Consider the following 13,783-nt stretch of genomic DNA (forward strand, 5'->3'; position numbering starts at 1 on the left):
TGACATGACTGATAATGTATTCATAATTTGAAATGCACAGTACGTTCACATATATGTGTTTTATTCAAATTCTTAGATTTAGCCCACGATGCCATTCATACAGTGGCATCAACGAAAATTTAATAGCTGACAACAAGTATATTTCAACAACGGCTTCCGTACCACAAAAATACAAACCCAAACTTGTGAATGCAAATTGGTAGAAAATTAATATGCAAAAAAAAAAAAAAAAAAAAAACTAAAATAACTTCAAGCTATAATTCCTATACATTTGAAAATTATAAGCAACATGGTTTTTATTGTGTTGATTATCAAATTTTGCAGTCAAGATAAAGAACTGGCAACGAGCAGATTATGATGATAATAGACCAAGCGTAAGTTTACAAGGTAACACATAGGCAATATGCAATACTTTCTTTTGGAAAATATGTTTTCCATTTATTGTTATTATTATCACAGCCTCAAGTATAGGGGTACAATGAAATAAACTAATGTTCTCTTTCAGTGATGCCAGAAACATTGTGTCTGTCTATAAAAAGTGTAAAAATACTTGGGGTAAAAATATTTTCAGCATATATATATATATGTGTGTGTGTATATTAGTTGCATAGGAAATATCATACATCAGCTTCTTTTTCATGGAAACTGTTCTTTCTTTACCATATTTACAAACCATGCCAGCATAATTATTGCCACAAGTAAAAGGAGAAAAATAAAAGTTTCCTTTTGATACTTTCTCTCTTGATTGGGACTCTTAAGCCCAGACCTTAAGGAAAAGTATGTGTTTTCCCAAGCAGAAAAGATTGCATCTCGTGCTCCCTCCCATGTATGAGGGCCACATAAACGGTGCTGGTAGGGAAAACATGGACCAAAGTAACACTTAAAGGCCAAGACGGGATCTGTCCATATCTGCCGCCAAAAGCATGTTCCAACTCCCAGTAGCTCTGCAATGTCATCTCTTAAAACTAAATTATTTACCTGTAAATATAGAAAACTTCTGCTTGTCAAACAATCCATTTCAATTCATTCTTTATGTCAGAGGAGACCAGTTTATAGGAACAAGAGTATATATCATTAATGTAGTGGTCTTGTAATAAACATAGCTACTCCATCTTTAGATACCACACTGACATCTAGAGGTGGAGGTCTTAACTTAAATAAAGATGTCCATTTTGCATTAAAGCTAACTACGCTTTCACCAGGCTCAAAATTTTAAAAAATAATAACTCCACGTTTTTTTTTTTTTTATGAGGCAAACATGCTTTGAAAATAAAAAATAAATTCACCTTTTTCATCTTTGGAGAGCTCCTATCGGTTTTGACATATTTCTTTTGCATAACTTGAACATCTCTTTTCATAACTTTAGCACTTGGTAGAACACACCTTCCAGCCATCACTCTGGTCGCCCAACGTGCCTGCAGCTCCACAACAGGAAACACAGGTCCAGCAGTAGTCACACAGCCCACCACTGCTAGGGAGGGGTGGGGCAAGTCGGTGGGGAAGACCAGCTTATATAAGTCAAAGTTCTTGAGAGCAACTGGAAAATTGTAATACATAGATGAAAAATGGAAAAGGAAGCAATACAACAAAATTTTAAATCTGTATTTACATAATTCAGAACTGAAGATTGGATAATGTATAACTTAGTGCTGAAGTGAAAATTGATAAAAATTCCAAGAAAATGCTTTCTCCTTTTTATCACATATATTGAGGCTTGATGTGCATTGTATGTGTAAAATTTTGCCTTGCTTTGTAAGTTTTACCTTTGTTTCTCAATTACCTGAAACTTTGTCAACAAAGCTGTAAGAATGATTATATCCAGTGGCAAATATCACTACATCTATTCTGTCAACACAGGTTCCATCTTCAAACATGGCTTTATTCCCTTCTAGTCTGATTAGATGTGGTTTGACAGCCACCTTCCCTGTTGCCAAACTCAGTGGTAACTCATCGCAAAACATTACGGCTGATGTTAAAGCCAGAGGCCCTTCGTCCAACACTTCTGGCTGAAGACCAAATGCAGTGTGGTCTAAATGGCTCTGAGCTATAATTTTTGCTATTCTTTTAGTTAACCAGCTAGGCATTTTTGAAAGAAAGCGTCTTAACTGAAAGTCAGCTGGCTGTCCTTGGTTGACCTTGTTCATGATCCAGGTGCCATTTCCAATGGATAAAAATGTCTGAAAATAGAAAACAAATATGTCCATAGTCGTTATGCTGAAGTATGTAACAGGTGTCTAGAGTAAGGACACAATAGAGCAAACTTGATGGACTGTGAATTTTTATTTTTTATATCTTAATAAATATACTTATTTTTAAATTCAAAAACCAAAATGTGCATAAATTCACAATGACTTGGGACTGCCAGAGAGCCACTTTTCTGAATACTTCTTTTATCAGTAACAATTTCTATTTTAATATTTTTTGATGCAGACGGTCTTGCTAGAGAGTATGGAATATTTCAAAAACTAAAAACAATGTGATTTTCTCTGTTCTGTTAAGGCACTTTTCACATTGATTTTCCTGATTAGCAATGACTGACAAAGATATTTACCTGACCATGTGCCAGGTCACCCCAAGGACTCAGAGTTTCATGGGTAATTTTTTTGCACAGATATTTCTGTTTACTTTCTGTGTCAAGATAAGAAGGTCAAATTTAAGACCAGTTATTTGAAGAAGTGCAGATTAAAGCCTTAATTATCTCTGCTGTGTGTGTATTTGACCTTACTGCAGTCACAGCACTGGTATTCAACTGGAATATTCCATATATTTTAGAAGGAGTTTACCAAAAAAAGGACTCACTTTCTCAGCTACCCGACCAACATCTACTGCGATGTCCCCAGCAGAGTTGCTATTACCTGTTGAATTTAAGCATTACTAAATTAAATAATCAAAGAATCACCTTCAAAGACTAAAATATGAGAATATAAGTTATAGGAAAAAATCAATTTCTTCTGAAGGTACACAATATCAACATCAACTGTTTCATTAATGTCGTAAAAGTATTTTTCATCAAAGTACAAACAATTTAGTTAAATCTTATAAAGCTAAAGACATTAACCTTACCAACAACAAGAACTGTTTTATCTCTGAACTCCTCAGGTCTTCTGTAGTGTTTAGCATGCATTATTCTACCCGTAAACTCTTCCTTGCCTGGAATGTCTGGATACCAAGCCTTCCAAAAGAAACCACTTGCTAAAATTATATCATCAAATGTATCTGTGATCACTTCACCTTGGTCATTTTGTACCTTGACGGTCCAACTCCCAGTGGAATTGTAGTCTTGAGCAGGCTCTACCTCTAACACTTTTGTATTAAAACTAATGTGCTGTAGTAGACCAAACTGCTTGGCATATTCATCAAGATATTGCTTGACCAGCCTGTGTGTGAGGTACATGGGGAAATGTTTGGGGAATGGATAATCGCTGAAGCAGGTCATCTCTTTGCTAGTATTGGTCACCAGGCAGTCGTAGACTGCCCCTCCCTGGTATGGCTTTGGTTCTTCTGTGAACGTCCATAAACCACCTTGAAAAAACACCATAACTATATTCATTTCTTATTTGGGTACTTCAGCTTTGCAATACTTGGTTGCAGAAAATCGATGTGGGGAAGTAACGTCATGGATAAACCCCCTAACCACCAGCGACATAGTATCAGAGATGCCAACCTCTAAAAAAATCTAAAATCTGGAGATTCTAAAATTTTCCTCAGTGGGGGAAGGGAGTGGTCACAGCCCTTGTGCTCAGAGCGACCACTCTCTCAACCCCCCCTCCCCACCCCAAGGTGAGGTGAGTTTTAAAAACCGACATTCTTTTGATTTGGGTATTTGAGACAGGAAGCCAACTGAGAATGATGTAAATGTTCAAAGTCGCTTTTATGCAGGAGATTTGGTTACCCGTATTGGAGACCGAGAGATTTGTTCTGTATCCAGGAGGCTCCCCGAATATCCGGGGGAGTTGACATACATGTACTGTAGTATGGACAACAGACTGAAAGAAAATTTGATGAAAAACATTGCAGTGAGCAATTAAAATTCATTTTGAAAGTGCACTAATCGCATTTGTCATGGACCCTTCAGGGCTTTAGGTTGAACAGGACAGGTGAGCAATGTCACCTAAGCCCTGAAATTCTTTCTAGCTTATCCAATACTTCAAATTGAGGGATTTTAATTCAGTATTGATATCCTAGTTTTCTTTATATAGCAACATTTACTTGGAATTTTTTTTAATATACAAAAATTTTGACAATATATTAATGAACTAGTACGTATTGGTCAAAGTACATGTATATAATTGCATATACGAGACTAGAAGAATTCTCGGTATTTCCCGGCTGGCTTGCCGTGCTTATGCACTCCCCACCTCCTTGGATTAGAACGTAAGGAGTCTTTGGTTTTCTAAGTTCGGTTACGTGGTGACTTTGACTAAGGTCTCTGCTTTTCAAATAAATTAGTGAAACGATTAACTTATTTTTACACAATAGTTTCAAACTTTTTGACCAATGGGATAACATCAATAGGCTTGAAGTCGAACAGCCTACCTAGGTCTTCGCACTGTTCGTAACACACTGGCTCTAAATCTTCTTCCAGGCAAGCCTTGATGCTAGTCAGCCCGCTCGCTCCAGCTCCAATCACAGCAACTCGGCGTCTTTCTCTATCACACATATTGTGCTCTAAAACCACCCTGTAACTGTTCTAACAACACTCTACTTCATGTAGGCCCTACTTCCCTATCTCACTCTATACAAAATGTAGGCTAAATAAAAACATTGCTTTAGTTGTGATAACACACTTACCGCTTTTGTGGTGATAACACACCTACCGCATTCTGCGTCTATGATTTGCTCAATTTTCAGTTGATCATTTAATGATAATGAATTCAACCGTTCTGGGCCATCTTTTTTTATTAACAAGGAGTTGGAACTCCTTGTTATTACAAAAATGTACAAAATATTATGGCATAGCAGAGGGATTTGCATTTTCTGTTGGATGAAGATGACGAGTAAGACCTTCAAAAGACTACCCCAAACATCTGAAAGGATACAGTACTATTTTTTTTACTACAGAATTGATGACTTTATACTATATAGGCCCATAAAATAAAAGAAAATTAAGCATTTCATTCAACAGCTGAATATAAGTAGCTTTTTATCTGCTAGGTCCCAGATGTAGAAAGCAAACTGAAATACAAATGAATATCGTGGGAATCTTTTCCAACATATTTTGGTAGGCTAGGTAGCCTACTCTTAACAATAATGATCCATGGATGTTTAATAAACAAAAAATTAAGTACATTCATGGATATATAAAATAATTACTAACTATCATATGTTACATATTCTCATAATCCAATCAGGGCTTTATGCCTAGTTTCAAAAATGTAAATGGATATTATAATAAGAATATCCACATGTTTATTTGCTTATGCACAATGTGACTTTACAACTTTTAAAATACAGGGTTTCTCAGAAGAGTTTTTTTTTTTTTTAATTTGGGATAAATTTCTTCACTGTTTGATGTAAGTTACTGCCACTTTTTTGGACAAAGGCATAAAAACTCATCGTATTCATCGAATTTGAGTATACAATTGAATTTGTCTTTACATTATCAATTTAATATCAATACAATAACTTGTTAATTTTTGTGTCTTAAGCGTTGTTCAATTTCTCCCCCAATGTATCAAGGTTAATGGGGTTTACTCACATTATATCAGATGTGTCAGGGGTCAGTTCACAGGGTTAATCAATGGTGTTCGTGCTCGCTGCTGATTAAGACAAGTCGCGTGAACCCCAAGGCTGTCCACATTGATTCCTTGACCATGCTGATTAATTCTTCCTCATTACGTGAATTGTCTTACGTATCCACGGATTACGTGGTATAGCTCCAAATAATATTTAATTATTGTGGATTGTGGAACAAGACTGCTCTAAGCAATGTAGTGGATTTGAAATCCAGACTGGTCTCTTTGTACACTTGAGAGCAGAACACTTTAGTTTTAAGGGAATTATTGCAATTACGGTTATACAGTAATTAGGGAGTAGACTGCTCTGAATTTTCTCTGCCTTGAAAATAGACCTCACAAAAGACATTCAACACATGATAATGAAGGCTTTGAACAATTCAAGTAGGCCCTCTAACTTCTGCATCTCCCTAAATATTCAAAATTGAGGAAACGGCACAAAAAAGTGATTTTTAAGAGACTCTCTTTGTGGGACATCTTCTCAGGAAAGTAAAAGCGATAAAAATACTAAATTGAGTTAAATCCAGTTTTGTCGTTTTTATACACAGCTCTAGGTGGCTGTGCATAACGTTAATGCAAAGAACGGGTGTTTTCCCCCGCCTATCTTATTTATTTATTTATTTATTTATTTATTTATTTATTATAGAGAGAGGTCAGCGTACATGTAACTTGTTACAGAGAAACGCATATTCTACTGGCAAGTGTTTATCATCGTGTCTACTTTCTAGTTAAAAATACAAGGATACATTAAACACTGGGAAATTACAATCAACACACTAGGTACTGACAAGCATACAGGTCCCGACAAGTAAACACCGCAGGCACGCACCACAAAATGAAATTGTTTTCCTTTGGCATTTGTTGAAATGATAAATCATACTTTTCGAACGACGCTCGGACTTCTACACCATTCCGTCTCAAATGCAGGGGATTATCCAGGAAAGGCAGATAACGAAACAGAGAGAGAGAGGGGTGGTGGTTATTGTCGATATAGCGTATACATGATACCAGTTTGTCAACGAAAACCAAAAACAAGCTTTAAAGACCTATGCTTTCAACGTTTTATAATGTGAAGGAAGCAATTACAAAATAGATACGAGTGCAATCTGGCAGCTTTCATGTTAACCTCATGTACAGGTCACACGTGGAGCTGCTCTGTTGGAATAATAAATTATACGGGTTATGACACCAAAAAGCTACATGTCAAGCCATGAATAGAGCTCAGGCACTCGGTTTCGGACACTCAGTCGATATTATTGCTTCTTTTAAAGTTCTCTGTTCGTTCATGCTTTACAACTTTAAGATCTAGATATCAAAGCTGTTAGCATTTTTTCTTATCATGATCAGTCTAGATTAAAATTTACAAAGTGTGCATACTGTTTATTTCTGAAAGTGCCCCTTGTTTCATCAGGTCTGCGTGTATTGTTTGATGTATTATACAGGGCCTAGTTTGTGGCTATTATTTTGGATTTTATAAAATGTGTCTATCTCAAAGATTAAAAAAGTGATAGGCTATATCAGAATATTTTAGCTAAATGTATATATTGTTATACACTTGTAACTGGTCTAGTAGTAAAACTTAATAAGGGCAAAACCCCAGCAAGTATAAAACGTGTCTTCCCTATGCCCCTCTTATAGAATAGATGATATTGGCAGATGTATATCAGATATAACGCGAGTTTGAAAACATGCAGTGTATTCCAGCTGTATCATAATCGCGGTACATGGAAGCTGTATTTGTTGAATTAGGATGAGTTGATATATAGATTAACCTTGTAAGTGAATGAGTAACAAAACAGGAGCTGGGGAGGAGTTCTGGAACTGATAGACCTACTGTGAAATCGATCTGTGTACAGCCACCGTCTCCCCTTCCAGCAAAATGGCAAATTGTGCAAAAATGACTCAGCTGGTTACCAAGGCAATAAGGGTCTGTATTTTCAGTAATTAGAAAGTTAAATTTGCCTTGTGGTAGAGAATAAAAGCTGGATTTAAAAATCGAATCATAACTGATCAAAGAGCGCGTCTGTTCACTCTCCGTGCAGATGCTGCAGATGCCGATAACCCGAATTAACGACTATTAGAGGTAAGGGAGCGTTTTTTCTTCCGTTGCTAAACGTCTCTAGGATGAATTTTCGTACTTTTTTGCTTTATAATTTTAGTGAAAACTTCAGTGATGTATTACGGTTTGAGTTATATGAAATTATATTTATATTTTGGTATCAAATTAGCGTAGACTGGTACAATACAAGGTGAAAAAGTAAACTTGACAGCGGATTATGTTTGAAAATCTTATAGTTCTGGTCATTGAAATTGGGTACAAAATTTCCTTCTTTATTCCCATTTGCTTTGATTGAATCCTTTAAAACGTTGCACGCGGATTTCGCATAGTTCAAATATTTTTGAAGAAAAAAAATTGAAATAATCGTGAGAAGAAGGTGAAAAGATATAAACACAACTAAGGTAAAAATTGGATTAAAGTAAAAACGACATGTCAGACAAATTCGGAGGTAATTTCGTGCAATCCCTTTCCATGCAAATCGGATTTTTGCATGAGTAGCTCACTGTGCTTGACGGGAATTAAGCAGCTTAAGTCTTAACACTGCTGCGTTTCACCGACTCCACGTTAATCCCGGTAATGCACAAAAACTCAGGGAGTTTCCTTGAAATCTGACAAGATCTTGGAGCCAATTAGTCATCGACAGACGACATCCTAATTAAAGCACAAACCTGTCATCAGATATTAAGTTAATTTGATAAAATACTGGAATAAATGATCAATGAACTTGAAAAAATATGTCGACATTGTAATTTTCACGCCAAGTTGTGATAACAAGGACTCGGAGCATTTCGGCTAGAATTGCCTTGAGAGACAGACGCTTAAAAGGATTTCCTTTTTCCCCAAAACCCATGAAATACACTCAATATAAACTGTGAGAAAATATGTGGAATAGTGATACGATGAAATATAAAATTCGACACTCCTTATTTTTTCCAGTTATCCTGTCTTTCTTTTACATTTATTATTATTATTTTTTTTTTTTTTTTGCTGTCATTGATCATATGAGAGGTAACGAAAGCGAACAAAGAGTTGAGATAGTTTTAACTCAAAACAAAGAAAAATCATGCAAAAAAAAGAGGTTGGAAAAAATTTCAGAGACTTTTTAATAAAGACTTCTTTAAAAAAATTAAAACGAAAAATATGATCTGTAATATCTTTTCTCACCGTCATTCTTTGTCATTATTATGGATTTTCTGTATTTCTTTGTTCATTATCTTGCAAAATGTTGCGGTTTTTTTGTTTACAGGTGGGCATTTGCGCGTAAATAACACATCAGAAAAAGAAAAGCGACGGTGAAAAAAATTTAACCAACCGCCATATGCTGGTAAACTATCGCTAAAGGGAACTGTAGAACTTGGATCAATAGACTCGACTGAAGTGACTAAGCCCAACGCCGCGCTCCATCCACTGCAACCAATTTTTACTTAAGTTATTAACAGGACCTTAATAATTCTGTTATCTGGTGAATAACACAAGACAAGACCATGGCTGTGTGGCTAAGGATGTTAATGGTGGTTAGATGATCGTGACTGTAAGTTGTCTTTGTTGTTATTTTTGGACATGTAGTTCAGCTTCTTCCGTGACTTGTTTTACCTATTTTGGAGGGGTGATATATTTTACAAATCAGACGTACAATATTATTCTTTCAGTGTTTTCAAAATGATAAGCAACCTACAGCATTAGTTAGTTTCTTTCTGTAAGCTGCTTATTCCAAGATCTATCATTATTCAATCAACGCCTCTGTCGCCAAAATAGCTGCTGCAAACCTTCTTGTCAGTAAAAAAGTTATAATTGTTGTTCTAAAAAGACATCACAGGAAAATATCCCCCCGAGATATCCGCTTTAATTAGTATTCACCTTTTTGTACAAATCAAGTTTGTTTGATCTGGCATTATGACTTCCAGCACCTCGCGTCCTCTGGCAGGCCTATTCCTCTAGTATGGCTGGCCAGAGTTATGACGAGTAAAATTAAGAATAATTACAATGAACACGCGATACAGGATCTTTCCACCCGTCCTGGTCGCTAAATACCTTGATATGCGTGGACCCATGCCAGTAGTGGTGTGTGTGTGTGTGTGTGTGTGTGTGTGAGAGAGAGAGAGAGAGAGAGATAGAGAGAGATCAAAATGCAGGCGGACACGTATGACATGTATTCACACTGACCACGTCGGTTTTCGCAAGAGATAAACGTTGTACAAAGTCGCGTCAAGTGTTTTTACCCTACGGAAAATTTAGTACTGCAGGTCCACAGGCGTCAAAAGTACATGTTTTTTCCTCGCTGCTGGCGTCACATAGTTTCAAAATGACACACTACACGTGAAGGGTCTATGTACAGCCAGATGACCAGAATACCTGATAGTAGAGGTGGAAAATGAACTAATATCGCTTTAAGTAATGCACTTTAATTACTATCTTATGGAGATTGGCTCAGTTTCAGAAGATACACTTCTCGCACAAACAACAACGCCGGGATCTACCGTTGGTCACAAATTAGTTCAACTGGAATAGACGAAAACACCATACCTTCGGCACCATAATTTCACTTACACATCATACATATTCTTATATATTTTTCCATCATGTCATTCAGTATTTAACTTCCATAATACCCCATGTTTTATACATTTTGTTTTCTTCGGTGCCACTAATTTCATAATCCATAAGTGTTAAAGAGAAATTTCGTTGCAATTAATATAATAGTATGTCACATACTTTTTAATAGACATAGTTCATAGTATACTCTTACAAATATGCAGGTTTTAATTGCTTCTTTCTTAGAAGCAAGAGGTCCCCTTTGATCAGATGGTTGTATATGGGCCGCATCGTCAGACTGCGTGGCGCTGGTACGGGTTCGAACGACCTGCGGGTGTTTTTTACCATTTATTTTACGGCTTTGTTAATATACTTTATCATCTTTATGGTGATTCATCTTTTTGATTTTTAAGGGGAAACCCAGTGTTCCCATTTAAACCGGCGGCAGCGTTCCACATGTATGGAATAGTTGAGTCGTGGTCTCCAGGCACATCGTCCTATCAACAGCTTTGTGTTGTTATTGCTGCAAGCTACAGTAATGATTTGAGGCCGCCTATGGATAAGGTTCGGATGTAGACATAAACATGAAGTATTGTTCCTCCACAGCACAAATGACAAATTCTGTTATTAATGTGACATCTCAAAGCATCAATGTTCCACTGCAGTGCATTCATGATTGATAAAACGCAAACGAAAATATTATTTGTAATTACGAACATGTATGATTTCCATGAGGAAATTGACAAGAGGAACCGTTTATTCTCTAATTCAAACCAAAATGATCTAGACTAAAGAATGCAATTTAACTGATAACTCACATGCAGCTGTGAGACATGCCTTAAATACTGAATTTATTATACTTCGGGAAATTTTTGTCAATCTATTTGTCTTTAATATATATTAATCTTATCGTCGTCATCATCAATTTATCATTCATTTCTTTTCTTTCTTTCTTTTTAACAAATGTAGTTTTGTGCCTTCCACCTTCTCTGTCCTCTCCCCGCATTTAATATGCTTGTATCGCTGGCAGGTGAGCGAGATACCTGTGACAGCGCTGAACGCGTTCATATTCTACTTGAAAGGACACCAACAGAACACAGGTGCGTTACCGGAGTGAATTTGGGCACTTTCTTGGACTTTATCTAAGGTATTTGTGCTTAATTTTCATTCTCACTCCATCTTGGCTATAGTAGGATTAGACGTTAGACTTGTGGGTATTTAGTTTTAAAATGTTGATGACTCTGGCTGTTCTACGTGTAAGCCTTCAACAGATTGGAACAGAGCAACCCTGGCAATTTGTTATGAATGTTTAAGAGAGAGAGAGAGAGAGAGAGAGAGAGAGAGAGAGATGTTATTGGTCTCGCAAAGTCAATTACCGTCTTTAATTTATTTTTAATTTCACTCATACATTATCTGTTTTGTCTTTTGTTTTACCTACCTATTCAACTTTTTCATATACATGCATTGGAAGGTGTATTAATCTTTCTCGAAAATATTAAAATCTGGCGTGACACCCTGTAAAATGTACCAGGTGGTCAATTTGAACTGACGTCGGTCAGTGATGGAGACCCCTATGAGTTCGTTACTAGAGATATGGATTTATATGTAGTTATTATAGAAACTAACTTAAGCGGATTTTTAGAGCTTAATCCAACAAAATAAAGAGGCTTTCAGAGAAACGAGGATTTTGAGTGTCAAGCATTTTAGAAATTTTTACCCATGGGTGCTTATACATAATGTTCAAAATAATCACTGTCACTTTAACTATGGAAGTGACAGATGAGATAGACAATGACCTGGGGACACTTTCCTCTCTGGAAGGGGTCGGCGTTCACCAAAATAACCACTTAACTTGATCGTTAAAATGCCACGCAAATCAGAAGTCGTGTCATTTGATGTTGAGGATGTGTAAATGCTGTTTACCTTATACTTAACGAAAGCTCTTCTTTTATTCACATTTTATTGGAAGGGGGAAATGACGGGGTAATATCACCAACATTACTGAAATGTGTATTAAAGTCAATCATAAGAACAAAGCAAATGGAGGCCAAGATTAGCTCATTAAGCAAGGGGAAATGAGGAACGCTATTTTTATTCTTGATTAAATTCCATGGAAGCTACATATTTAACCAATTCCTATGTCTGCTCGTCGTTTATCAGACGCCTGTATAACTATTTTAGTTTTGATAAATTATTTAATCAGAATTACGATCTTTGTTGCTCAATATCGGGGGTATTGTTTCTTTATCTGCAGGTTATTGTAGCCTAATCCTTGGGGTATTCAAATTACCCTGGGGAAGATCCAAAACTCTGCGGAGGGTAGTATGACTTAGCAAGTATATGTATTTGTTAACTAGCGTGACATTGTCCTTTAGATGTTACTTATCTTTAAAGATAGGAAATACACTGAAATATGTGTCTATATCGAAAGAATCATAAAAGAAGAAAGAAAAAAAGGGAGAAAAATTAAGAGAGAGAAAGAGAGAGAGAGTGGCGATATGAGACTTCATCTCTAAATTAAAGTTGTAGTTTGTCTATTTAAAGCAACCGGTGTTCATGGCTGAGGAAAAAACACTGTACATGTACTAAATTTAGACTGGTTTCAAAGGCGTAAAAATGTGTTAAATAGTATGAAATATTGCTAGAACAAGGGATGCGCTTAGTCAGTCGGAAGTGATAAATAATCACTGTGTCTTTTTTTACACATATTGTATCAAAGAAAGCTTCAAAATAACTTGTATTTAGATAACCGCACGATATTCTTGGGGTCGTACTTTTAATCGAAGCAACAAACAGACAAGGAGTACAAATGTTTCATTATCCCTGCGTGTTGCGTGATTCTGGTGCTGCAAGCGTTCCCCACTCCACCATTAACACCCCAGGTGTGAGAGGAGACCTTGCCAACTGCACGCTTTTTACTACAAGGACAGGCGCTCTAGTGCTGCTTTCAAGGTTTACCTGAGATACCTTAGGCTGAAAGGTAACATGCATCATCTTTTTCTCATTCGTAGGTGGAAACACATTTATTTACATACATATATGTAAGTGTGTATATGTGTACTTGGCATATATGATAGATCTCTATGCGTGAGTGTTAAGGTGAGTGCTGAAGATCGGCAATATAGATGTCGTGTTATTAAGTTTGATGAACATAGGCAAGTTGGTTATGTTGTGTGGATTGCAAAGTGTAGTGAGAAAAGGCACAAGCATTTCCTGAACGTGTTTGTGGCAATTCCTAGAATCTTGTTATTTTATTGCCAGCGAAGGGACAGCTGTGACTGGTAGCTCAGAACGTTTAACACGAATCTGTACATAAGATATTCACGAGATCTTCACTACGGTCAGGAAAATGCGGTGAGTACAATGAAATTTAAGTATGTGTTTTTCTTAGAAGTCGGATTCGCACGAGAGCGGTGTTATTCCCCGTGATCGATGGCACGCACGCACGTTCTTCACG

The 13,783-nt window shown here is 36.6% G+C and overlaps 1 protein-coding gene across 1 annotated transcript; it reads right to left on the reverse strand.

Annotated features, from left to right (window-relative positions):
* Positions 1-267: 267 nt before the first annotated feature.
* LOC106160168 (flavin-containing monooxygenase 5) lies at positions 268-4,770 on the reverse strand. Its single transcript, XM_087006503.1, has 6 exons — positions 4,537-4,770; positions 3,064-3,522; positions 2,800-2,855; positions 1,781-2,177; positions 1,287-1,537; positions 268-978 (listed from the first exon to the last, which is right to left on the reverse strand). Exons 1-6 carry the CDS (start codon positions 4,658-4,660, stop codon positions 637-639), a joined length of 1,629 nt encoding a protein of 542 aa, XP_086862629.1. The 5' UTR covers positions 4,661-4,770; the 3' UTR covers positions 268-636.
* Between the last annotated feature and the right edge of the window lie 9,013 nt (positions 4,771-13,783).

This window comes from Lingula anatina, chromosome 2, assembly GCF_051362555.1.
Source record: "Lingula anatina isolate TDL-2025a chromosome 2, LinAna3.0, whole genome shotgun sequence".
Classification (NCBI taxonomy): Eukaryota; Metazoa; Brachiopoda; class Lingulata; order Lingulida; family Lingulidae; genus Lingula; species Lingula anatina.

Coding starts and splice junctions, on each gene's coding strand:
- LOC106160168 (XM_087006503.1), bottom strand. CDS start 4,660: ATGTGTGATAGAGAAAGACGCCGAGTTGCTGTGATTGGAGCTGGAGCG. Junction 3,523..4,536: donor CGAACAGTGCGAAGACCTAG/GTAGGCTGTTCG, acceptor TGTTTTTTCAAG/GTGGTTTATGGACGTTCACA. Junction 2,178..2,799: donor TTGGTCGGGTAGCTGAGAAA/GTGAGTCCTTTT, acceptor TTCTATTTTCAG/ACATTTTTATCCATTGGAAA.